This window comes from Neocloeon triangulifer, unplaced genomic scaffold, assembly GCF_031216515.1.
Source record: "Neocloeon triangulifer isolate White Clay Creek 2 clone unplaced genomic scaffold, ASM3121651v1 ptg000001l, whole genome shotgun sequence".
Classification (NCBI taxonomy): domain Eukaryota; kingdom Metazoa; phylum Arthropoda; class Insecta; order Ephemeroptera; family Baetidae; genus Neocloeon; species Neocloeon triangulifer.
The window spans coordinates 10639022-10665667 of NW_026775544.1; the positions used below are offsets into that span (position 1 = coordinate 10639022).

Consider the following 26646-nt stretch of genomic DNA (forward strand, 5'->3'; position numbering starts at 1 on the left):
AAAAAAATACGCACAACTCATAATTTTTCATGGTTATTAAGTGTTAAATATTATATTAAAAAAATTAATCTAAAAAATTAAAAGTATTTTTTATTAAATTAACTTTTATGGTTTTTATTTTTAATTATGTTTTTACTTCAAACTAGTTGCCTGACTTAATTAATTTCTTTTAGCGATCGCGCCATCCATAAAGTGGCGCCTCTGGCAGAGCTAGGGCAGAATGACGTCAGCGGAGAACACGCGAGAGAGAGGCTGGCCGGTGTGCGACGGCGCGAGTGTGGAGCCGCCGTGTCTGTTGCCGAGCGCCTCCATTGCGAGCGCCCACAAGACATATCGACCCTGCAGCGGGCCGACAGTGGCCCGACCGACCGACCCACCATACGCACAACGTGGTGCGGCCCCAGCACGCTTGACTTTCACGCAATGGTGAGTCTCCTCGAAATCCGCACCGGTCCTCCGGCGATGCCCTCGCGCCAGGGGTCACTGCCCTTTTTCGCCGCCGCCGATTTTATTGATTTCCACTGTCACATTGTATTCTGGGCTGCAACGACGACTCACGGTTTCATCACTAACTTAGCAAGGGTTTATTTATTCGGGGTTTTTTCTCAAATTTAGAGTCTTTTTCAATTTGCTAAAAAAAAAACAGCTAATTTTTTTTAACAGAATGCAGGTCAGGGATAAACAACTCGTTTTATTTTATATATAAATATTCTCTACTGAAGTGAAATAAAATGAACTCTAATTTTTTTTACCGTTTGTAACTATGATGAAACACTTAATTGTTACTATAACAAATTTCGAAAATCCAAATTTTGGAAAGATGGTTGAAAAGTACCTAAAAGTAATTTTTAGTCTCACATGTTTTAAATTAGAATGTCAAAATTCGCATATAATTAGTTTAATTATAAGAATTGATTTTCAAGATAATTAAATAAAACAAAACGATCTCTTTTTCATTATTAATTCACAACGTTTCGCAACTTTTTACGGCTTTTTTACAACATCGTTGTAAATTAATTTGTTTTCATTTAACACACTCTGATCGATAAGGAAAGAATTTGAGGTAATTTTCAAGTTCATTCGGGGAAAGCCCAAGACAATTCATGACCTGCAGGTATAATTATTTGCAAGTAGCACGGCCGATATGGAACTGCCACATACATTCGGTCCATTTGAAATGTTTCGCCTGGCAACAGCATCTGCACGCACACATGATCGGCCTGTCAGAATAATTATTACAAGCGATTGTCTGTCTGCAAGTCACAATCACGCTGCTCTCAGCTGGAAAACTCGAGCCGCGCCTTTTGCATTTTGCACTCACTATTGAAAGAGTGAACTTGTTCTCCGCGATCTGCAATTTAGTTAATTGCAGAAAGTACAAGAACATTTTCCACCCAGGTTAGCCCTGGATTTAAACGGCTCAGTTTACCCTTGACCGAAATTCATAAATTTATTTATTTTGCTGAAATATAATAATTTTGATTATTTTTAAAGCAGCTCTGTTTGCAATTTCTGCAACAATTTTTTATAATCTTCTTCTTTCCTCACACCTGCATCTGAAGATGGTGCAAAAGGCGTGTTGCCACAATAATGACTATAGTCATTTGAAATCCTCTCATTATTCTCAATTACTTTTGCAAATGCATCGCGGAAGTTTCTCCGGATGAATGAGTAATTTTTCAAACCACATTAAATCAACCTTCTGATAAGTTTTCGTTCTTTTGTTTTTGAATATTTAAACAATCAATATTGCACAAGGAAAAGGCTGAAATGTTCTGGTGCTACTTCCTTTTTTTCTATTTTTACGGGAAGGGGCGATGACTTGGTGATTTCTAGAGAAGTTGAGTTAGAACATGGTAAAAATGAGCTGCCTCTTATTTTATCGCGCGCGCGCTTCGTTAGTTGGACGAGACCATTTGTTGGCACGGGATCAATTCGTGCGTCCACATATCTATGAAGACTTGCAAGCGATGAGAATAGACTCTGTCAAAACTGACCGTGAAACTTGGCGTTAGACTTAATTGGCGAAAACAAACAGCCCCTGAAAGATCCGCACCGGTGAATATTTATGGTTTTATTCCTGAATTTGACCAATTTTTTAATGAATTATATTAAAGTGAAAATTGCGATTGAAAAATTTGACTGGATGATCCAGAAAAATTTCCCGGCGTCAAATTTAATTTTAACTAGAAATTAGAAGCCAGGCTTAACCTATAGACGAAAAAATTGGAACTGATCTCATTTCTTATTTTTTTGATGAGGATAAGCTCGGTTTCAATTTTTCATGAAATCCGCCTTTTGATTGACCAGAAGTTTCTCTTATAGCACTGCATTTAGTAAAACCATGAAGTACCTTTGAATCGTCAATTTACGCATTATTCGGCTAAAAAATTTTTATTTTTACAAAGTAATGTACTTATAAATTTGCTTACTTTTTCAAACTCTCTTCAAATTCCTTCTTGCGTTTATTCTAGCGCGGATCATTCCGCTGCCGTGTGATTATGATAATAAAAAGCGGCAGTCGCATGTTGATGCCAGAGGAACATGTGGAAGCCAAGCCAACTCGCGGTTTATGCGTCTGGCTGAATATTTAGCTTGCGGAAGGCACATAGGTCAATGAAGTGCACCAGAGTAAAACTGCTCCGCGTGTTATCCATAAAAAAAGAAAGCCATTTTTTTATTAATTATATTTGATAAATTATGATAATAATTTGAGTAGATTATTATAAATTTTGATAAAAAGACAAATTTTTAAAACCGTATCATTAAATAATATAGTATTAAAGATAATAAAGTTCATGAAAAAATCTAAATTTAATATTAAAAAATTAGATTACAATATGTAGTAAAAAGACAAAACTGTTAACGGGCTAAACAGGCTTGTTGATAAAGATTGTTTTGATTTAATTTCTATTTATTTGCAAGCTCCTGCGGTTAACCCGTACTTCCGATGATAAGCAGGTGTTTATTCTGCAACCGAATGAATCAAGAAGTGTTGACGGGAAGGAACGCGAATTTATTCCAATCAATATCACGCGTGCAGCTGTTCAAATGAGTAACAAACTTGTTTACTTTCAAGAGGTGCGGAACATTTAACCTTCCAATATTATACTTGTGTGTTGACACTTTGTAGTGACATCAACCCTTTGACTGTGGTGGAAATTTCCCCAGTTCTTGCCAAAGTTCAGATTTATTTCAAACTCTCTTTATCTTTGGCAGTAACATGCTTTTTTACCATTAAATAAGTATGTCTGTCCTTCAAAGGGTCAGTGAGGACAAAGTGCGCTATTTAAAAATTAACTACAATCAACCAGACACATATATATGAAAAAAAGAATAATGTTTGTATAGTTTTTCTTTGAAGTTAGTCACTCTCGTTATCAGATTTTAAAGGAAGTTTTGTTTGTTTGAGCCGAGTTGGCTCTGCTCTGCCATGATTCACTCACAGTTGCGCGCATATATAAACTGTGTTTGCTTAGACTCGCTTTTATTGTGCACAGAGCTTGGGAAAACAAAGTGCGATCCGTGAACAGTGTAACTATAAAGCTCATTATCATCAACAAAGGGATTTTGTCGCTGATAAGATAAACAATAAAAATGTGAAAGAGGCAGTTTAATGCAGCAAAAAGATAATGTTTATTAATTCTAAAACCAAAATTTTAATAACAAATTAATTTAAAATTATTGAAGAAAATGTTTGCGTCGTTAATTTTTACTGCGTGCAATGGTTTTTTTTAATAAAAAATTGTTTTTATTATAATAATTTTTGTGTATTTAATAAATCCAATAGCGGCAAAAACTGATAATAAAAATTTTACGTTTTTATTGCTGTTAATGTGTGCAAATTGTTACGTCACATTGTTTACATTAAATTGTTTAATACAATAAATATTAATTTAATAAAAAAAATATATTATATTATTTTGAATTAATTTTTATTATTAAAGTTTTTATCTGGATTAATATGAGAGAACCTCATAACGGAACTGCAGCAAATTTTGAAATAGAAAAAGGAAGCGATAATCTAATTAAATGCATCCAAGGCTGCTTTGTTTATTGCATATTTAATGCACCATTACCGTTCCGTGAAAAGTCATGTTGATTATATATTTTCACATGATAAAAGCAGCAGCTGCGGAGAGCGTTGAAACCCATCAAGTGTGTATAAACTTGTTCCATGGGAGCTTTCCATAAAGGGAAAAACGCCCGTCTGCAACGCGTGATTTGCCGCAGATTAAACAAATGATACTTGCTCATGAGTGAAACCTTGCACTTTCTCAATCAAAACAGACCCACGCATGAGTTGGATAACTTTTGATTATACGCATTCGCCAATGTTTGCTTTGATGGAACTGTTTGCGAAGCGAATTGCATCCAGAGAGAGGCCTTCATTGTGCTTTTCGTTTCAACCCCATGCATTATTTAACCCTGACTCACCAGGGTATCGATTAATAATCAGTTTGAAAGTAAATTGCGAAACGCCCAACTCAATTTATCGGTTGCACATTCATCATAATCATGATGGAAATAATCTTTTATTACCTAATTCATAATTGCAAGTTCATTCTTAAATATATGTCATTGTGATTCAAAATATGTCTGCAATCGAATACAACCTTTCATGAGATATTTACACACACACACAAATGCATTTGGATTATCTTTGAACCCTTTCTTTAAATTAACTTTTATTCTATTGCAACTATTTATAACATTTTTTTTACTAAAAAGTAAAGTTTTATTGCACGCTCCAGATGTATGTGATTTAATATTTGAGAGCAAAATTACAAAATGCCCTTTCTTCTTGAAAATATTGAAATTTGAGATTAAATTAATCGCTAAAAACACTTACTTTAAAAAAAAAGACTATGAATTTACACTGGGAACAGTTCGCCTCTTTTTTCTTCACACATCCAAGAACGGATATTTGCTCACATCTTTTGAGATTTATAACTTTTTCTTACAAAACATTCCATATACGTTTAATATTAAATGAATGAAAACATCCTGTGGAATTCCCAGTGGCACTGATCCAGATCTGGCCGAACATGTGCGCATCGATTTTGTTGGGCCACCGCGCACTGGAATATTAAATGCACTATATCCTGACCTGGGCCACACGTGTGACCACGTGGTGTACAAGTAACGGGGTCAAACAAAAAGAATGTTTGTTTGTCAAACACGCCAATATCGCATTGTCTCTCGTGTCTGCTCTAACCACGCTTTCGTGCGGCCGGTTGAAAATTAAGTCCTGGAAAAGCATAGCTTGACCCGATTTTGCGCAACAGAATTGGGTTAAATAACACACACACACACACTGTGCCAATGATTACACAGAGGGCAATTGAATGCTGAGCACTTTTATATCGCCTCGTGTGCAGTTGTTGGAATTATATTATATGTTTTGTTTGCTCAGATGGCTAAAAGAGGAGCTATAGTGTGATAGTTAGGACTCTGACACTAATTGCAATGGAGAACACCCTCATGCTTTTATATATTAAATGGAAACTTAATAAATGAACAATTATAGCATTAGGGTGAAATTATAAATTAATTACAATTTTATTTTTATTATTAAATTAAAAAATTACAATCAGTTTATTGTTTAAATGCAAACCTAAAATTTACATTAAAAATTCAAACATAAATTAAAATTTTTAAATTTCATGCTGCAAAATTGGTTATAGTTAATTAAAAAAAAAAATATTTATTTAAAATATTGGAAAATTATGGTGAAACGCAATTGTGTTTTGAATCTGGGTGTTCGAATGGGAACCAATTTTATCCAGTTCAGGGTGAAACAAGCGCGCGTCCCAATTATAATTACGAGCAAATAAACATGAATGTTTGTTCTCTGCAACTTTCGGTGTTAAAATCAACAGCGCGCTTTGGGAGCAGCAAACGCAGGCAGAGGTCCAAACAATTATCTTTTCTCATCACGCTGCACCTTGGGGCAAGTGACGCATGCTGAGGAAAATTACACACTTAATAACGCGATAGAGATCTGGAAATATCTGGCACTTTTCGCGAAAGTTGTCTCGACTATTTGCTGCACCGCGGGGCTAATTTTTTAGTTTCGTGCCAGACTCCGCAGCAGAACACGAACATGGTAAGCAATTTATGCAGAAAACTCATAAATTTTTTCAATCAATTAATTTTTTTTAAATATTCATTTCCATTTGAATTTGACTTTTTTTAATAAACAGAAATTCTCATTCAAATGTTAAAAGCACTTTATAATCTTTCTTACTTATCAATATTTTGATGCAAGTGTAAACTCTGCCCAAGTTTGTCTTGGGTTGTTCAAGCCGGATCGATCTGCTTACTGATTATTTATCAAGTTCAATAACAATCAATCTTATGAGCGGTAGTAAAATCCAGTAAAATCGACCCTCATTTTCTTGTCTCATCGACTTCATCCCGAGGAAGGTTTAACGAGTACAAATTATTTAGCCACAAATGCATTCTTTTTTTACCCATTCAACTGCGAAACGCGTGTCCCATTTCATTTGATTTACCCTTGGCTCATTTTCCATGCTTTGCAACTGCAAAGCGATTCACGCACGCGGCGTTTGGTTCCTGGAACGTAGCGTGATTTATACATTTGGGTCGCCGACCTACCCCTTTCCATTTCTAATTCACTCAAATGAGGTAATTTGGTTAAAAGCCTAGTCCAACTTGACGTCACAAAAAGGCCAAAACCACTTTAGCTCTGATTTTAATCTACATATCAATTTCCGCAGGAAAGCAACATTATATAAGTTACACAAAGCCTTCAAGCACCGATTTCAAATTTAATTAATGACTTCTAGAAATTTATTACTTTTTGTTGAGCTGATACATGTATAAATGTGTTCTATTTAAAAATAAAAAATTCAACTGAACTCTTTTGGAGGTAATTTGAGATACTTTAAGTCAAATTACATCTAAAATCGTTCTTATGCAAAAAATTTAAATAAAATTGTTTAAAAATTAACATTTTTAAAATTATGTATTATTATTAGTTAGATTTTTAACCCTGCCAAACTTGAATTTTTTCAGGAAAAATGCACCAACAACAATAATAATAAAAAACCACAAAGACACAAAATCATGAAAGTAGAACGATTTTCTTAAAGTTTATGCAAATTTTTTGCCAATTTTATTTGATTTTAATCTAATTATTTTTTTAATTTTGTAAAAGAAACCCTGAACCTGCAAAAATGATGTTTTTAAAGAATTTCATATTATGTAATTCCTTATGCAAAATTATTTGCAGAGACTTTTCCAGACAATGCGTAAACAGAGTGCATGTGCACATTCTCACTCTATGTGATTTATTGTAATGCGAAAGTGATGTCACTGCCGTAAATCATGAAAAGCACAAATATTTTGCTATCAAACTTCCGTTTGTTTTCGCAAGACTCGCGAACGTTTGCTCGAAACAACGCAAAAGCTCGGAAACCGCAGTTAATTATCAAATCCCGGCCTAGCTATTTCCCTTGCCTGATTGCTGTAGAGGTCGATTGTGGCTGATTGCAGATCGAGGAGCTGCACTAGACATGCTGGAGAAGAAAGATAGCGGCCCGCTGTGCGTGGCTTCGCGGTCCTCCGAGGAGCAGCCCGGCTGGCTGGACAGCGAGGGCGAGGAAAGTGCAGGGCTGTTGCCGTGCCGCCTCCAGCTGGCCCACTCGGTCATGCCCCCGGAGGTGGTCTACTTTGACGAGACCGGCGACAGGTGCTGCATCTCGTCCTCCTCCAACAAGAGCGACCCCGAACCTGCCGACGACGAACCGTCCAACCTCATCCTACAGGTACAAATTACAAATATTTTGTCACTTGCTTTAATTTTCAGTAATATTGTAATTTTCGTTTATTAAAGTTTCTTCATGCAATGTTTTATTAAATTACTGCAACAACTTTTAAAGCTACAATTTTAACTTGAATGTTTTTTTTTTTTAATTTATAAATTTCTAATTTTTGTGTAATTTTGAAGGGGCAATTTAGAATTTATTTCCTAAATAAAAATTACAATTTTAAAATCTTTTCTCCCAGTCAATCAATTTATGTTAAAATCTAAGATCTTAAAGTGAATTTAAATCTTAACAACTACAAGATTTGAGGAGATTGCCCTCACCAAATTTATGCAAGGTAAACATAAATCACAAGCATTTAATTATCATGTAAGCAAAGCTACAACTCGCGTTTTAAATTATTTTTCACCAATAGATTTCTAATTTACATATTTAAAAGCAGATTACAGCGGTTCTGAATAAAAATAATAATTATTTCAATATTCAACGCGGGTTCATATTGAATTATTTCAAATTCCCAAGAGCACGTGGGCCCCCCACTAGTGCGGCGCAAATCAATCAACTCGATAAAAGTGTTGTTTTTGCAAGAGTCTCATTTCTTTTGCTCATTGGCAGGAGGCCGGCTCGCAGCTCATGTTCCCGCTGGAGGTGACCCTACAGGAGGAGGCGGCCCCCGGGGGCGGCTCGCTGCCCGAGCTGGCTCGGGTGCCGAGCGCGTGCAGCACCCTGGAGGAGGGCAAGGGGGCGCCGCCGCTGGTGCTGGGGTCGGCGCCCGCCGCCCCCATCGCCATCGGCCGCGGCATTTTGCACAGCAGCTCCTCCAAGATCAACCGGAAGAACTCGCAGGTGTGTTTCCGCGACGACTGGGAGGTCGACAGCCCCCTCCTGCCCGCCGCCGCCGCCGCGCAGCACCACAACCTGCAGCCGCCAGGTAGGTCTCTTGTTTCTTTTCCTCGACGCACTAATTAACACTTGTTGCTTTTAATTAGTACACGACAGGTGACATGGGTAACACCTACTTGGTGTTTTTAGCTTCAAGCGCTGTTTTGTCACAACTATTTACTTCTTTCTGCCTCATTGTTTTTTTAACTCTTACTTTGTTTGGGATGAAATTTTTTCTCAAGAGTTGAACTTGATTTTTAATTTTTATCTAAATTCATGAAAATGCATTTTAGCAAAAAATGAAATTCATCTTCAAAATGTGGGACTAATTTTAAAGCTCAATTTTCAAGGGGAAATGCCTTTTTATGTTTTTACCATTCTGAACGCTTATTTTACATTTCTGGACTATTCCAAGCCCCTTTGTTTAATCATTCACAAATTTTTGACTAAATTATAACTAAAATACTGTCAGGTTTGAGTCTGTTAATTTTCGTCATTAAAAATGAAGGTAAATTTATTTTTTAGAAATTGTGCTTTTCTTTTAAACGTAAACATCGCGTATGGAAAGGAAAAAATGGAAAAATATTATTAATTTTATTATTTCAACTTCTATTGAAATTGAAAGTCTATAAAAAGAACTATTTTATAATTTTTATATTAAATCCATCTTTGCCTAGGATTTTGGAAAAATACTTTCACTAGTCAACAAATATAAAAAGTAATATGCATTCTTCTGTTTTTAACTATTTTGTCATAATAAATTTAATAACGTAGTACTTGCATATTTTGAATAACAAAACAGTTGATTTTATATTCTGAATTGCGCAATTTGCATTTTATTGTTGATTATTTTTATTCAGAATTATAAAATAAGTAATACTCTATCTGAATTTAAAAACAATTAAACGATAAAAGTTGTTTTTACTGTGCAAAAGACACTTTTTAAAATAAGCATAAATTTATTTATTCAAGATGTTAAAATGAATTTCAATCTGCTAAGTAGATAGAAAAAGAGGCATTTTATGTGAATTAATTTTCTTTTCCGCAATTGTAAGAATCAGGAGCCGATTTTCGTTGCTTTTTTATATTCATTTTAACTGGGATATGGGGCCAAAAACGCGTAAATATAATTGATGTTAAAAATAATTAGTAAATATTCACTTAAAAAATAATTTATTTCGTTCTCTCGCGAAAAATTTTTATGTTTATTATTGATGTTCATTTGTTTGATTGCTGCAATTAATTTGCTAGATAAATTATTACACAAATAATTGTAGGTTTCTTTTTATAAGAAAATGTGTTATTCATTAATTTTTAGATATAAGTTTTTAAAAAAATCACAGAATTTAATTGTCCCCGTTGTGGAGAATCACCATAGAATCAAAAATTTGAGCAAACCGAGTTTCCAAGTTGAACAGAGGCGTCCACGTGGAGTCTCGCGCGATAAGACTTTTATCAATGGGAAGATCTGCCAAAGTGTGACCTTGCGCCCTTCACAACGCCCGACTTGGGTCTGTGCCAGAAATCAATCCGCCACATAAATTCAACCTAAAAAGGCGGAGACCTTTGACTCTTTCCGAATTCAGTGTAAAAACAAACGTTTTTATCGAATCCCGAGAAGTGGCAAATCGAGTTGTGCGGCTTCCCTCGGCTGCTGCAGAAATAAATTAGTTCCTGTTGATGCACAAACAAGAGTTGGGCCACACAAGAGCGAGCCAAGTCTCATGTGTTTGAATAATTACATTCGACGCAAACAAATCTGCAGTGTGACCTAAATTAGCAAAACTTGCGAAGTTTGAGACCAAACATATTCACATCCGAATAATTGCGTTTCGTCACTGCTTTTGCACGTAACCGCAAAAGGGAGTCAAACAAGAGGTTAATCTATTCGCGGTGCTGACGGGCTTCCTTCATTATTTTCTCATCGCAAAGACCACTTATGCAAGAGTATTAATTTTTGCATCGGTTTTTGTCATGCCATAAATTAGGTACAAGATCAGCAGCCTGCACATTCTTCGAGTGCAAATACAAACCTGACAGCTTCAACTTACATTAATCAAAACGATTGTATAAAAGCATTGCACATCAGATACACTGAATTCTTTCCACACTAGCTGCAGTAAATTTCCAATCATATTATGTAGTAAAATTGATGGATTTCAATGGATTTTAAATAATAAAATAATTTCACGGAGATAATTTTTAATTTAAAATATTAAATAAACGTTTTTTTTCTAATATAGTTTTGCGAATTTAAATGGAGCCGAAGTAATTTTCTGCAGAAGAGTGCTCTTGTTTGTTTTTGTTTGGAGTCTTCTTGCATTGTTGGTTCGCCAGTTGTGCGCTCGAAGCCGCACTCGCCACTTGAAACTGCACCTTGCTGAATATTAATAGACATTATGCACTTTCCCGCAGCTGCAACGAGCGCAGCTTGGCGAATTGGCGCTCGCGCAATCTGGGTTATTGCGATCTGCGTAAAGAAAAAGAAAAACTTCCTGGCGAATCGAGGACGGTTTTCAAAAACAGGTCACACTTGTTGACATTTTAATTGAAAAGAAGGTGCACTTCACGAAGAGTGCAAATCTTGTAACAGGAAAGGAAAGAAAGAGCTGCTTTAAAAAATGAACTCGTCCTTATTTTGTATGTATTTCTGTATCCGTTTCCATATTTATGTGAAAAGAAAATTAAATCAGAGTAAATAATTATCCTTTTGACTCAAGCTCATTAATAAAAAGTTAATAAGACCTGAATTTATATAATATATTTATAATGATCACTCAAAATTTTAAATTAAATTGTTTAAAAGGGTTTAATGTGTTTTCAAAAACCAAATTATTTTATTAAATAAGTTATTTTTTTATCAATGATTCGGCTAAGCAAAACTAGATTTCATAATATTTTTCACTTGTTAAAATATGTGTTAATATGAATAAAATTATTACTTAAAACGGTTTAAATTTATAGTTCCTTTTCATTTTTCCTATGTAAATTTAAATAAGTTTATTTTTATAGATTTTTTTTAAATACTGCTCTAGTTTTGAAAAGAAGGGTAATGCAGTGGTGATTATGCTGACATTGTCTCATGAAAAATGCAATTGCTGCAGCGCGCGGTCGCATATAATGCCTTTTAAGAAATAAAGTGAGGAGCTTCTTCTCATACCGAAGTCGCAGAACTGGCCGCTGCATCGACAGCTATGGAAAATTGCAAATTTTCTCCTTGAATGAACAGTGTGTGCAAACGGAAGGTCAATAGCAGCAGCAATTGTTATTACTTGTGTTTGTGCCCAGCTGGGGAAGACGCGCGTTCAATCAGTCGCTGTTTGCGTTTCTTTGAGCGACGCAATTAGCGGTTTGCACGCTAAATGTGCTCTTGCGAAACTCCAATGCATAAACATCGATCGAGCTGAAAAGATTATATAAAATTTATGACAGCAGTGAAATCGTTGCGGATATTTTATCTGCCTAGTTAAATTTAAATTACTCTCTTTCTCTCATCTCCATGGAAAAATGAAGTTTTCCAAAGAAAAACTATTAAAAATAAGACTAAAAAAACTTTTGATGTCGGGCGTTTTAGCAGACATCTGCTAATTGTAAACCTTTCTACTCTTTTTTCCTATTTAAAATTCTTTCTGACCGAGGAGAAAAAAATTATAACAATACCAAAAAATCAGGTAGACTTTTCAAAATAGAAAGTCTTGTTTTTAATTAAAAATTACAATATGGTCAGTCAAACCATTTATCTTTCAAATATTTTAAATAAATTCTACTGACAAACTGTTGCAATTTCTAGTTTCCATAATTTTATATGGGATGAATTTTGTTTCAGCGCCTGTGGCGGAGGTTGAGGTGCCCGGGGAGGAGGAGGACGAGTACGAGTTGGTGCCGCCGGACGGGGGCTGGGGGTGGCTGGTGCTGGCGGGTTCAGTGCTGGTCAACATCCTGGTGCCGGGCACGGTCAAATCGTTCGGCGTGCTCTTCGTCGAGTTCCTCGAGGTTTTCCACGCGACGCCGGCGGCGGCCGCGTGGATCCCTGCGCTGTGCTACTTCCTGTACAGCTCGCTAGGTCAGCACCCACCACCCCATCTAATTGACTTTGTCGCATTACCCTTGTCTACCCACAGGCCCCGTCGCGAGTGTCCTCTCGGCCAAATTCTCTTATCGCACAGTCACCATCATGGGCGGCCTCTTCGCCGCCTTCGGCATGATCCTCAGCTACTTTGCAAGCTCCATCACCTATCTCTATGTTAGGTGAGTCATTATTTTTTCTTTTCATTCATTTTATTTCGAAGCAGAAACTTTAAATTATAGTTAACTTTAATGAGACGTTGAAACAAATAAAAAATAAGTTATCGAATGTGTATTTTTTTTTAATCAAATGCAATGAAAAAAATTATAGAATTCATAGAAGTAATTTATTTGAAGAAAAATAACTATTTTAAATGAATATTGTTTTACATACATATAAAAATTATGTAAACTACAATTGTACCATTATTTAAGTAATTGTTATTAAATAACTTATTTTAAAATTTTTAAAATATAAACATATTATTTAAAGTTAATTTCTTGTATTACTATAATTTAAATGAATTTTAATTTTTTTTTTAATTATTATTTAATAGTATTAAATGAATTAAAAATTCTTAAGTCTACAATTCAATTATTTAAATGTTATTTAACTTTATTGTTATTTTAAAAATTTTATAATATAAAATTTTATTCATTTCCACCTTTATTAAAATAAGTATAAATTTGAAAAACAATATCAGCTCGGTATTTTGTGTCCAGAATTCGCTAGAATTATGCAAATTTAATATCATAATTGGAAAACACAAAGTAAGAAGTAGAGTAAATCATTTTTTTCATTATTTGTCATGATCTTCACTGATAAGAGAGAAGATTTAATGCAGTTTTCTTTAAAAGTAAGATATATAGTTTGTGATGGTTTGTGAAATCCAATATTTAGACAAAGAAAGCTACTTTTTTTACTAACTGTAAAAATAATTTCAACTATTTACAATAGTATTTACTGACAGTTTATATTTTTCAATTTGTTTGGCAGTTTTGGAGTTTTGGTTGGAACAGGCGCTGGTCTCGCCTTCCCGCCCGGAGTTTTCATCGTCTCTTCCTATTTCCAAAAACGCAGAGGTCTGGCCAATGGAATCTGCATCTCTGGCAGCGCCATCGGCTCCATCATTCTGCCGCCGTTCCTCAGGCATCTGCTGACAAATTACGGATACAGGTAATAAATTACACAACTCGCTCTACTTTATCAGCTGCTTTTTTCCACAATTTTCCACCTATCCGTTAAAATCCCGCACTATAAAATTATATTGACTACATATTAAGTTCAAGGCGACCGTACAGATAAGAAAGTGAAAAGGATGCTCTTGATAGATAATTTTTGAATTTTTACATATTTTGCCGAGAGCCGTGTTGAGGCTTTATTGGCAACGGGACGGGTGGGAACAACATCAGACCTCAGAAATAGCAGCAAATGTGGGCGTCGTTCCTCTTGCGTGCTGACAAATTTAGAACTGTGTATGTCATCGGTAAACTTGTTCTGAAATTTTAATTAAAATTATGCAAAAGAATAACAAAATCATAACATATGGGATTCCAAAAATAATTTAAACTAACTCTGCGTTGCGGCATCAAAAAAACTAATTGATTCTACAGTCGAACAAAAGAAAATAAAATTTAAAAATCACATTAACTCTAAAAAGCGTTCTGCGTTCTGCTGGAATATTAGTAACCTGAGGTTCCTTATGTCCATCATACACTAGGGGAAAGAAGTATTGTGGGAAAAAAATTTTTTGAACAAAACCTTTTCTCAGCTCACTTGATTTAGCAACTTTGATTCTGGTATCAATTTTCCGTGAAATTAATTTAATTTTTAATAGTTTTAAAATTTAAAACAAATACAAATAAAAATATTAATGTAAAATTAATATTTATAATTAGTATGCTTCAATTTTTGCAAAGGGTTGATGTTATTAAAAAGTTTCAAAAAATACATAAGATTTTTTCATAAACTTTTATTAAATAAAATTAATTCCATTTCTTTCTTTAAACTCGCTTGATCATTAAATAAAATTTATTGAATACCATTAAATTTAACATATTACACATCATATTATAAATTTTATCACGCTGACATTAAAATCCACGTAAAATATTATTCTTCTGCAAGAGTTAGGTTAGGATATTCTGTAATCAATAAGAATTGTTTCATTACGTGGAATATTTTTATTAAATTTACATTGTAAATCCAAAGAATGGATTTTTAAGATTTTTCCATTTCATTATTAATGTTAAAATTTTTGCAGGGGTGCTGTTTTGATAATGGGAGGCATCACGTTCAACGTGCTGGTTGGCGCCATGTTCTACCACCCTGTGAAGGAGCACATGAAGAGGGTGAAGAAAGAGAAGCCGGAGAAGGCGGAAAAAGATTTGGTGGCGACCAAAGTGACGCAGCCGGTGGCCATCGAGAGGTCCTGCAGCCCCCAGCAAGTGGCCGCCTCCCAGCCCATCAGCATCCCGGCGGCCGGGGGCGACGGCCAGTCGTGCCACCCGCAGATGTTTTACTTCGAGGGCAGTCCGGAGCAGGAGACGGGCGACTGGATGGCGGCCCAGAGCGCCTCCTTCCTCGGCCCCAGCATCGACAAGGCCTCGGTCGAGAACAGCCCCAGTCCGCTGGCCCTCAGGGAGGTGCTCGAGCAGCAGGACGGCGGCGGCGGCAAGAAGCTCGACTGGGACTTCTTCAGCACCCTGCCCCCCGCCAAGCAGAGGCTCCTCAGACTCTCCTTGCGGCCGGTGCAGAACCAGGCCGTCGCCGCCGCCATCGGCACCTCCAACGTCCAGCCCACGCTCTCCAGGAGTTTCAGCTCCAACGTCTCCCTCTCTTCATTCAGGTATCAATTTAGGAATTATCGTTAAAATAAAAATCAATTGTTCCTGCATGTGTGTTAGAAAAATTTATTTGATTTATTGGTTTAAATTAAACTCATAAAATCGAGAACAAGTTCAATAGCCATAAAAAGGGGAGACAAAATTGGGCATAACATATAAATTGAAAAACAAATAACAGCAGAGTTGAAATTGCCTCATTTTTTCAATTCTAAACACTGAGATCAACAACAACAAAAAGCGTGCGAACATCTTTCATGAAATCCTAAATGCTGCAAGAATTTAAATTTAATATATATGTTTTGTAATTTCTAGGAGTTTATTAACTTTCCCTTTTTTTATTTCTTTAAAACCAAACATAATCATCTCCAAGTTCTTCTTGTTTTTTTGAATAATAATTTGAATAATTTGACTCTCTTCTTCAAACTAAAATTTTGAGGTTTTATACTAAAAATGGCCCTCATACTTCATAATCATTTTTATAAAAACTTGATTTAATTTTTCTAACAGTTAGTGTGATAATGGAATTTACTAATTTTTTTTTTTTTTTTAATTTTGTGTCCAGGTACATCAGTACTGTGCACCACGGAAGCACCCTGGCCGCTCTGCAGCAAAACCCGCGCGACAACGAGATGTTCGCCTCAACCCTGACCCTAAAGTCGGTGACCAAATCCTGCTGGGAGTCTTTTAGCGATTGCCTGAGCTGTTTTCGCCGCAAGAAAAGCAAAAAGTCGGAAAAACCGCCAATTGACGACGACAAAGAAGGATCTGCCGACTCGACCTCCAAACTCCTTGACTTGTCCCTCCTCAAGGATTCACTCTATCTGGTAATTTTTTTTTCTCCTGCAGTTGTAGAGATCTAGAGCTTTTCTTACAAAGTTTAAAGGATCTTTTACTTACCTAAACATACTTAATTTAAGATTTAAAAGCGACGTCCTGATACACACATGATCTATTTCTAATACCACTTTTTTTAATTGTAATAGATTTAATTTTTTAATTTTTTCTTTTAATTGAAGTGGAAATTGATTTTTTGTATATTAAAACTAAAAAGTTGTGACTGAAAAATAGAGTCCTAGTCAAATCTTTAAAAATATAAACCCAATTTCAGCTCTAAATATGCAATTTTATCATAAAAATTGCTCAATATTTCACTCTTTCTTGACAAATTTTGTATTCAAACTTTTATTGCCTGATTTTGACTCTTCTACTTTTGAAGTTTACAGTCTGAAACTTTTCAATATAATTTCAATTGCTTGTGTTTGTGATATGAAGATCTGAGCATATTCAGATACATAAAACTCAAAAGTCTCGTCAACCTTTAAAGGTCAGATTTAAAATTATGTATTTTTAGTCTTTTTACCCCCGCGATTTCTTAATTTTATTTTCTTTATATATTTTAAGAAATTTAAAGAAAAGGAAACGAATTAAAGTTACTTATTTCAAATTTTTGAAATTTTGGCACCAGAAAATGACCAAAAGGTCTTCTTGGTAAATTATTTTATAATTTCAATCTTTACTTGCTCAGAGTTTTCACAATTATTTTCAAAAATTCAACCACGATTCAAATTTCGCAGGTCATCTTGCTGTCCAACTCGACGAACGCGATCGGGTACACCAACTTCATCATCCTGCTGCCGGCGTACGCCATCAGCCTGGGGTGCGACAAGGAGAGCGCGTCGCTGCTCCTGTCTTTGGTGGCCGCGCTGGACCTGGTGGGGCGCATCGGCGGCTCGGCGCTCTCGGACCTGCACTTCATGCCGCGCAAGTACTACTACATCGGGGGGCTGTTCCTGTCCGGCCTCATCCTGACCGTGATGCCGCTGATGGCCGCCGCCGGCTTCACCTACCTGGCCGTCGCCTGCGCCATCTTCGGCCTCGGCTCGGGCACCTACGTTGGCGTCACGGCCGTCCTGTTTGCGGACATGCTGGGCGCCGAGCGCCTCGCCTCCTCCTTCGGCATCTCCCTCTTCTTGAACGGGGTGCTCCAGCTTCTGGGCCCACCTGTCTGCGGCTACGTCCTCCAGCGCCTCGGCAACTACTCGGCCATCTTCTCCACCTTGGGGGTGGTTTTGCTCATCGGCGCCGCCATGTGGGGTCTCATCCCCCTCATCGAGCGCAAAAGACAGAGGGAAAGTGAGCAGGCCACCGTTTGAACATTTTGAACGCTGATTTAAAGTGGATGTCAGCAAAAGCACGAGGGTACTTTTGGACCAATCTGTTAGCTTTGTTTGTTTAATTAATTAATTCGTTCTGAGGAAAACCATTCAAAAAGAGGTATGTTTTTTAGGCCCAAAAATTTACTGCTCAAATCCTGTATTCAATTTTTTAAATAAGGCAAAATCTGAAGACAAATGGACTGCTTTCAGTTTTCTATAAAAGCATTCCTAAAAAATTCAGAGTAAAAATCGTTTGAAGCTTGATAAAATTGAAAAACATACCTTTTTCCAAAGAATTATATATATTATATTTCATTGGATAATTATTATTGCGTGTCCCTCAATCCACTTGGAATATATTCATGTGCCCTAATTGAATTTTGCTAGGAGTTTTAAGTGAAACTCTTTGTGCGCCGAAACAGGCCATTTTTTCCATTGAGCTTGAAAATATTGCAATTTTAATCATCTCTCCCTCTCTCTGGATTTCATTAGACTTCATGAAATTAAACGATTTTGCTTCTTTGTCATTATTATTACGTTGTCTTTTGACAGAAATATATTTTATAATATACACAGAGCGCGTGGAAACTTTATCATCAGCGTAGGCGCTGCTCCAGCTTATTAAAGTTGGACGAAATGGGAAAATACGAGTGCAATAATGTTCAATTACATAAGTGAGCGGAAGACAGAGCATCATGATGTATCTCAGGATTATAGTACGTAGTGAGACTTAAAAATTTTTGCGCGTTTTCGACTTAGGCTGTGTTCAATTTAATGCAGTCGCTGCTCCGCCGCGTTTTCGGTGCCGCCCCATTAAATAATAATTTCACCGGCAAGGCTCGGAACTGGATTTTAGCAAATAGTTTTTGTCCCTAAACGTAGATTTTATAATATTATATACTTGTCCCCACAGTAAGACTTCCAGTTCCCAAAGCCTAAAAAGATAATTTTTGCAGCATTTTCTGTGAAAGTGCATAAAAAATCGGACAATTTTTTCCCCTTTTCTTATAAACACAGTCATTGTCCGTCCAGGAAAATATGGCTAGAGAGTAAATAACTTGCGGAGCAAGTTTATACATAGTTAGACCACTTTTTGAGATGACTAACGTGTTGCATTTATCGATTTATCTATATTGAACCTTTTTATTCTTCGCAAAGGGCACTTGAATTCGTAAAAGAGCATCGACTGCAAGGAAGAAAAGAGCAGGATTGATTATTTGAGCGGAATTATACAAATTGTGATCTGAATCAAGAAGCAAAAGATGACGTAAAAAAAGAGTATTTTTACTATTCACATTACTAAAAGTAATATGTACGAGAGTGAGTGTGCGACGACGGATGCTGACATTTGTTTTCCGTGTCTTTGAACTGACAATATTTATACATATATAAAAAATAAATTCAAAGAGTGGAGATTCACCCTGCTGCAAAGTATATATATGTATAAGGGCGCTTCTTTGTGTAAATAAATATGTATGCATAAAATAAAAATAAAAATGTAGAGCATAAGTGCAAGAAAAGCATTCATCTTCTTCGCGTACATTTCATTGTCAAGAAACTGATTAATGGAGGCGAACTCGGTCGCCTCTCATTTCATCCCTCTTGCGAGAGAAGACTTTGTCACCTCAAATTTGTAAAATATTATATCTGATAAAAAAAATGTATACCCATTGTATGTATATCAATTTATGAAGATTTTCGTGGGAGGAATTTCTCTCAAGTCCTCAGTTTTATTTCAGTGCACAACCTGCTATGTGATTTTTACGATTGTAAAAAAAGGTTTAAAAATATTTCAACGTAGGTAGAATTATAAGAAATAAGATTTGTGTAAATAAAAAATACTTGTTTTGTATAAAATCCATGAGAATCACGTCCAACATGATCCTAGTTTTACTTCAATATTTTCCTTTGTTATGATATCATGAGACTTTTCACTCCCATTAGTTCTGAGAGTTTCAACCAACTGCTATTGAAAACTTCTCATTCTATTGAAACAAAAAACCTCCTGCTTTGAATTATTATTTCTCTGAAAAGGAAATCTGAATGTAGATTCGAATTGGAAATATCAATAGGTCGGCAAACTTTGAGCGGAGGAAAAATTCAAAGAAATAAAATAATTCATTCCTTGTGTTTATTTTTGCGAACTTAATTTCACTTGAACTAAACGCCTAGAGCTCGTTTGTCTGGAGTTTCACATTGTTGTTCCAAATTGTGACGCACGCGGCCCTGTTTTTTTTATTGGTTGGCGCGGGATTTCCGAGGACTGAGGCGATGAACCGGTCCCACAGAATGGCCCACGCTTCCAGGGCGCACGTCTTCTCGTCGGCGGGCATCGAGCTGTACCTGCGATGCAATTATCAACGGGTTATTTATTATTTATTATTATTATGATATCGCGATTACATAATCCGCCGAGGTGCATTCAAGGCACGGTTCACCAAGATTAATACTTCAATAATAATTTGAGAAGATAAATATAAAAAATATACATGCAAGGCTTCTCTGTTAAAAACTTTCCCATCTGGGGAGAAAAATTGTGCAGGTCTTCTTCGAAAAAGTTTTCAAGCATAATTCCATTATGGCAAAATAAAAAACCGAACTGACCTTTTGATTCTTCGATCCCCACTGGAATTTCATTCAATTTCTGCTCAATTAAAACCCTTTTATAGTAAACCGCAAATGAAATCGACTTGCTAAAAATATTTCTGCAACCCGCAGTTCACATACGTCGAGCAGTTTTGTTGCCTTTTTTGACACTCACTGCAGGGAATTGATGGCGAGCTGTTTTAGGAAGCGCAGGTCGGCGTCTTTGCTCGCGATGCCCATGAACATCTGATAGAAGTCGTAGCTGAGGCCCTTGGCGCCCCAAAACGAGGGGTCGTCGCACGAAACGACCACTGGGAAGTCCTCCGCCAGCAGAGTTGACACGGGGTGGTTTCGCAAGTCCTCCACCAGTTTCAGAACCTGTGAGATTTTTCTAGATTTGAACTAACTCACGATTGCCAGAAATTAATTGAATACAAATAATAATTATTTTACATTCTACTAAATTGTTTGCAACCCCTCCAGTTTTGTCAATTTTCTTATCTAACTTGAAATAAAACTTTGAATATCCTTAATTTGTGAAGCTATGAGTCGATTGTTATATGGAAGGATGATTTTTAAGCAAATTCATAATTAATTTATAAAATACAATTTTATGTGTATTACGCACAGATAATTATATAATTTATTCTATTTATTTAAGGATTATTGCACTTTTTTGAATTGGTTAATTTATCTTATAATGAAAATTACACATAAATAATCCATGGTTTGCGGGGCTAAGCTGAGGGGAATGACGATAAGCGCGTTAATTTTTTTTATCACGCTATTGATTTTGCCCTGTTGCTGATCAAGAATAGCTAACGCTCGCAGGCGTCACTGGAGATCGTAAAAAGAGGCATTAATTGACGCCTTCGACGTTTGGTAAGACCCAGAATTAGCTGCGGAAAAGTTGCCCATTAGGTCGTCGCAAATTGGTCAATTTACCCGCTGCCGAGAATTTATATTTCACCGGATCTGGTAATTCGGAATTAAAAAAAAAAAAAAAAAAAAAAACCAGAACAATTGATTAATATCCGGCATTGGAATTTTTATTTTGCGACTTTTGTTGTTTGCGCCACGTTAAGAGATAAGAAGCTATTTAATCTTGTTCATCTACCTGATTAGAAATTGGGTTCACTTCAATCGCAACTCCTTTTTCAGCGGCCAATCGTTTGGCCGCAGGATGCTTGCTGATGGCAAAACCGTGGCCAATTCTGGTCGTGTTGAGAAGCAATGCGTCGATAATGTTCAAATCTGTTTCTCCCTGCCAATCTAAAAAAAATAAGACAAATAAATTATTTGTTCTGTTCTGATGTTTTTAGATTATTCAACTGGTGTGTAGTTCAATAAAAAGAAGAAAAAAAACAGAATTTTTTCTTTTTGGAATTCAATGTTAGTAAATTTTTTTAATTCATGGCAGAACAGAAGCCAAAGCACTCAATATTTCTTATCTTTTAATTCTTATAAAAAAAATCATAAATTTCATATTGACGAAAACAAAATTTTAATTTACTGCAGATTATTTCATAAAAACAGTTAAAAAAAAAAAAACATTGAAAAACGGATCTAAAAATTGCAACGTTTTAAAACAGTCCAAAGTATTTTTTGTGAAAAATTAATTAAAGATCGTAATTTCTTATAATTTTTAAATTTGTATGACATAAATCGTCAAGATCTATTGTCGTTATTAATTTTTAGAAAAATTGGAAAGATCAAAAAGACTTTTTTTCAGTGGGTCTTAAAAAAATTTGCTTTTTCAATAAAGATAGCAAATGTCAAGCGAGGAAAAAGACTTTTTTCATCTCACAAAGTTGTTTTTCTCTGAAAAAATAATTTTCCAAATTTTCTTACTAGTTTCTCCGGCGTGGAAGAAAAATTTGACGTCTGGGACCTGCGCCCTTAGGTCGAACATTTGGTTGATGAACTCGACCAAGGGTCTGCCCTTGTCCTCCTGGCCGACCAGGTCGAAACCCGCCAGGTAGTTGGGGTGCGCCCTGATGAGCGCTTCGGCCGTCTGCACGTACGTGTCGACGGTCGCATTGTCCACGTTCCTGGTCGGCGCGTAAATGAACCGCGAGCCGAACCACTCGCCCGGCACCTGTTGGCCGCTGAACTCAGCGTTCGCCTCCGCGTACAGCGTCGCCACTTGCATCGTGTCCAAAGTGCTGCCGTCCAAATTGTACGTCTGTCAACGAAAAAAAGGTAAAAAAATTCCCTCCTTTCAATACAACAATATTTAAGTTTCGATGTGTGAAAAGAGAAATTTGCAAATTTAATATTTTTTCAAATCCAATTTTTTGTTAGGTGCTTTTTGGGTGATACTTTTTCCATTTAATTATCGTTATTGTTTATTCTTCGTTTTCTTCCTAAATCAAGTCAATAATTAAAGAGAAGAAACTCTAATTTGAAATTTAAAAAAAAAGCAGAAAGTTAAGATTTAAAAAAAATTTAATATTAATTATAATGTATGTGATTAATAATTAATCAAGTGTGTATCAAAGGCTGCGCATCCCAAAATTATGTTGGTACACGGCTGCCGTCAGAGCCATGGGGCCTTATGGCTCGGGCGGAAGACATCTTTTTTTTGGCCAACATAATAGAGCTGATGCGCGGCCTTTGGTGTGTATATCAAATAAGGGGTTCCTTGAATAATTTAAAATATCAAAACCACCTTATTTTCATGTAATTTATAATTATTTGCATAAATGGCGATGAAAGTAAAACATGTTGGGGAAATTTTGAATTTACTCACTGGCAACATCAGCCCCCTGAGTTCGAGGTACTGCACGTTGTCGTCTTTGAGCTCCCGCAGCGTTTGCGTGAAATAATCCCTAAAAACGGGCGTGTGCGACAACAGGCCTCCGGTGACGTCAAACAATTTGGAAAAATACTCCCAGGCCACGTTGACGTTCGGGTACCGAGCTACATTCGCAAAGACAAAAGTTACTCAACTTGATCAAATTTTACGTCTCAGTGTGTAACTTTGTTGATGTCCCTCCGTAAATGAAAACACATAAAGAAACATTAAAGTTTATTATTTCCCGGTTTTCACACCCACGACCTGTTCTGAACTATCTGTACCAAAATCCATCTATTATTATATTTTTACATTAGTTTGGTTTCGTCTTCATAATTTTTATATATATATTTTTTTATTTAGTTGTTTGTTTAATTTTTACTTTAATTAAATGCATACTTGTTGGGTCAGGGGTGACCAGTGAAAGGAAGTGCTCGAACCAGGGGTCAACTTCGGTGGGGTTGGTGGTGCGCAGGGTGGCGACCGAGATCCAGGCGCCGTCAGGGCAGGTGTTGGCCGCCGGCACGGATGGAGCAAAAATCATTTTGAGCAGGTCGAGTTCCATCGGAGGCGTGGGTTGTGACGTGCTGACCTTTGTGCAGGCCCACAGGTCACTCCTCATGGTTGCGTTCTTGATGAGCCACTCGGTGCCCACCATGCCTGTGTCGTGGCCGTGGAGAGCTGCACCTGTTTTTCAATTCAGAACAAATAAACAATTTAAAATTTAAATAATTATTGGACAAAATTTTATCAATGTGATGTTTTTATTTCGATTTTTTTTCAATTCAATGCTTTTAAAGATTAATTCTACATAGTATTATTAATAGTTTTATTTATTTCTCAAAAATTTTTTCTTACTTTTAGCTCATATTAATTAATTAAGTAAATAATAATTTGGTTATAACAACAAATTGCTTTTAGAGAAATTATAGTTAAATTTTTAAATATAAGAACGCAATTTTCAGTTCCTATTTATTTATTTTTTTTTAAATTGCCAGAACGTTTTTACATTCTTCATGGTAATGGTAATGAAAATAAAGTGGAAATACAAAATTATTTCTGTATAGTCTAGAAAATTAATTATTTAAACAATACGTTTTATGAAGAAAATCAAAATTTTATAAATAAATTACTAGTTAAAAAAAATATTACCAGAAAAAAATTGTAAAATTGCTGAACATAATATGTATATGTCTTAAAAAGAATTGATCCTTTGACCTTTCGTCCCAATCTTAATTTAAATTTTTTCATTGTATTCTACAAAGGAGAATTTTGTTTTTGCTCAAACAAGGGAATTTATTGTGTTTCTCGCAGCCGAGTCATTGATTGACTTATCCACCTTTTTGTCGCGAAGCTCGTCGTGGAAATCAAATTGTATCGCAATCTTGAGTTCTCGCGGCGCAAAAAGTCTCATCCGCCTGTTTCTCGCTTCCCGGCCATAATCTCATTATTATTTAGCGCAGCAAATCCGCAAAAATCAATCGTCGCGCTTAGCCGCTCGTTTCTATTGAGCCTTACCTTTGGGCATTAGTTTTATGAGGCGGAAAACTTCCGAGCTCTCGATGTCGGCCTTCGCGTCGAAGAAGTGGCGCGCGGGAGGAAAGCACATTTGGTCAAAGCAGTTCTCGTAAATTTGTCTCTTGGCCACCATCAGAAGGTCGTTGACTCGCTGCTCATCTGCGGTCAGGACAATCCTGAGTGCGATACAAACAAAATCCTCAAAAATATTTATACAATCACAACTTTTCGTCTAGAAACTCTGACATAATTTTTTTTTTTATTATTATTATTGTTATCTCTGTAAGCTGGTTTTTAAGCTGGTGACTGACTCCTTTGCTTAATTAATTTCTGCAATTTTTGTTTATTAAAATTAAATTTTTTCAATTTAATTTTAAATTTTTATGAATTCCTCCCTCCCACTAAGTTTTAGTTGGGACAAGACAAAACCGTACGTTTTTAAAGTACCAGCAGACCGCAGGTCACCTTTTTGTGGTCATTTTATCTTTTGCAACGAGGTTCGCCCGGTTTCAATTTTCTATCTTTTTAAGTTTCTTTTATTTTGAAATTTTAATTCATAAAGGAGAAAGGAACTCTCCCCTGACATTTGACAAAAAAAAAAGAATATTTGTAGTTCCGTTTGAATTTTGTTTTCATTTTGGATTAAATTCAGTAGTTTTATTATTTTACGTAGGCGCAGCAACTGCAGCAGCAGGGAATAAAACGGGTGACTAATTGTAAATAATTAGGAGGGAGTTAATGTTGTAATGTGATATGCGTGTTCTAAATTATCCTGCTTCAACTTTAAAATATTACTCAAAAAATTATATTAGTCATGGTTTAAACATGATGAAATTCATTACATCTGCTGTTAGCGTTATGTTTAAAAATATTTTATGTTATTAAAAAAATTCAAACTAGAAGATGCTTTTAAGTGTCAAGATTTCTGTTCAGTATCAACAATGAACAATGTATTTTCACTTGAAATTTAAATTAATAATTGCAAACACATTTTGAGGTAGATTTATTTAACATAATATTGTTTCATTGGAGAAGAAAGATGAAATTTCCATGAAATAGAAATACGAAAATTCTTTCGCCTGAATCGATTTGTTGGGTCCAAGCTTATATTTATACCTCTATAGCCTTTTACTACTGAAAAAATATCAACTTTCGCATTTCAAAAAGGATTTATGATGGGATTTACATGAAATATTGGCCTGGAGGTTCAATTTCAATATAGTTGAGTGTAAAAATCACACTTTTAATCCCCTTGTTTGAATTAAAACATCGACTTGCTTTGATATTTTAACCGAAATAAATTTCAGCAACTCTTTATAGATTTAATCATGATACAAGAAAAATGTGGACTTTGAAGCTTAAAAACAATCAATTAATTTAAGGAAATAAATCTTTATGTGAAAATAAATTGTACTTTCATAAGATTGAGTAATAGAGTTCATAGTAATTAAAATGATTTATTTTAACCGTCGGTCCAAAGCATTGACGGCTCCTATGAACCTTGAACTTCAGAAATATTCAAACCACGCTCAATGTCATGCCGCTGATAAGTTTTGAGAATAATAATGCCGTCTTTCCGGTTTCAACTACATCAAAAACACCGATATCATTATAGAAGATTATGTAGAAAAAAAAATAGAAATTTATATTTGTGATAACTCTTCATTTATTTAATTAGCAATCAACTTTATTAATTACCCTTAAATTTGCAAAATAAGAATTAAAAAAATAAATAAATAAAAATTGGTACTTTGATCCAAGGTAGGTGGCAGAATCCTCCTGGAGAAAGGCGGCCCTGTCGATCCAGTACTGGTCCAGTTGGGCCGACGAGGCGGCCGCGGCGGCCGCGAGTACAAACAGAACCGCTCGCATGGCTAATCTTAAGGCGACTGCATTTTTTCCTCCTTTTAAACACGCGCGACGCCACTGCTGCGGTATCGTAAAAAATACCCTTGAGATGATGATAAGGAGCCGCGACACGAGTTTGGCGAGATTCAAACCA

At 35.8% G+C, this 26646-nt stretch overlaps 2 protein-coding genes across 4 annotated transcripts; one reads left to right on the forward strand and one right to left on the reverse strand.

Moving 5' to 3' along the window:
- The first annotated feature begins 264 nt into the window (after positions 1 to 264).
- Positions 265 to 19009, forward strand: LOC132205707 (uncharacterized). 2 transcript variants are annotated; one of them, XM_059634961.1, is made up of 9 exons: positions 265 to 426; positions 7522 to 7793; positions 8409 to 8724; positions 12502 to 12738; positions 12797 to 12923; positions 13738 to 13917; positions 15005 to 15589; positions 16150 to 16411; positions 17162 to 19009. In XM_059634961.1, the coding sequence occupies exons 2-9, from the start codon at positions 7542 to 7544 to the stop codon at positions 17738 to 17740; spliced, it is 2538 nt and encodes an 845-aa protein (XP_059490944.1). In that variant the 5' UTR covers positions 265 to 426; positions 7522 to 7541; the 3' UTR covers positions 17741 to 19009. The 2 variants fall into 2 exon arrangements, with proteins under 2 accessions (XP_059490944.1, XP_059490952.1); XM_059634969.1 differs by lacking the exon at positions 265 to 426 and adding an exon at positions 1920 to 2058.
- A 788-nt stretch (positions 19010 to 19797) lies between these two features.
- On the reverse strand, positions 19798 to 26551 carry LOC132205721 (adenosine deaminase 2-like). Of its 2 annotated transcripts, none has more exons than XM_059634981.1 (8): positions 26395 to 26551; positions 24645 to 24820; positions 23526 to 23813; positions 23082 to 23251; positions 22181 to 22514; positions 21447 to 21601; positions 20505 to 20707; positions 19798 to 20086 (listed from the first exon to the last, which is right to left on the reverse strand). In XM_059634981.1, exons 1-8 carry the CDS (start codon positions 26514 to 26516, stop codon positions 19912 to 19914), a joined length of 1623 nt encoding a protein of 540 aa, XP_059490964.1. In that variant the 5' UTR covers positions 26517 to 26551; the 3' UTR covers positions 19798 to 19911. The 2 variants fall into 2 exon arrangements, with proteins under 2 accessions (XP_059490964.1, XP_059490972.1); XM_059634989.1 differs by having other exon boundaries at positions 19799 to 20086; positions 24645 to 24803; positions 26395 to 26530.
- Between the last annotated feature and the right edge of the window lie 95 nt (positions 26552 to 26646).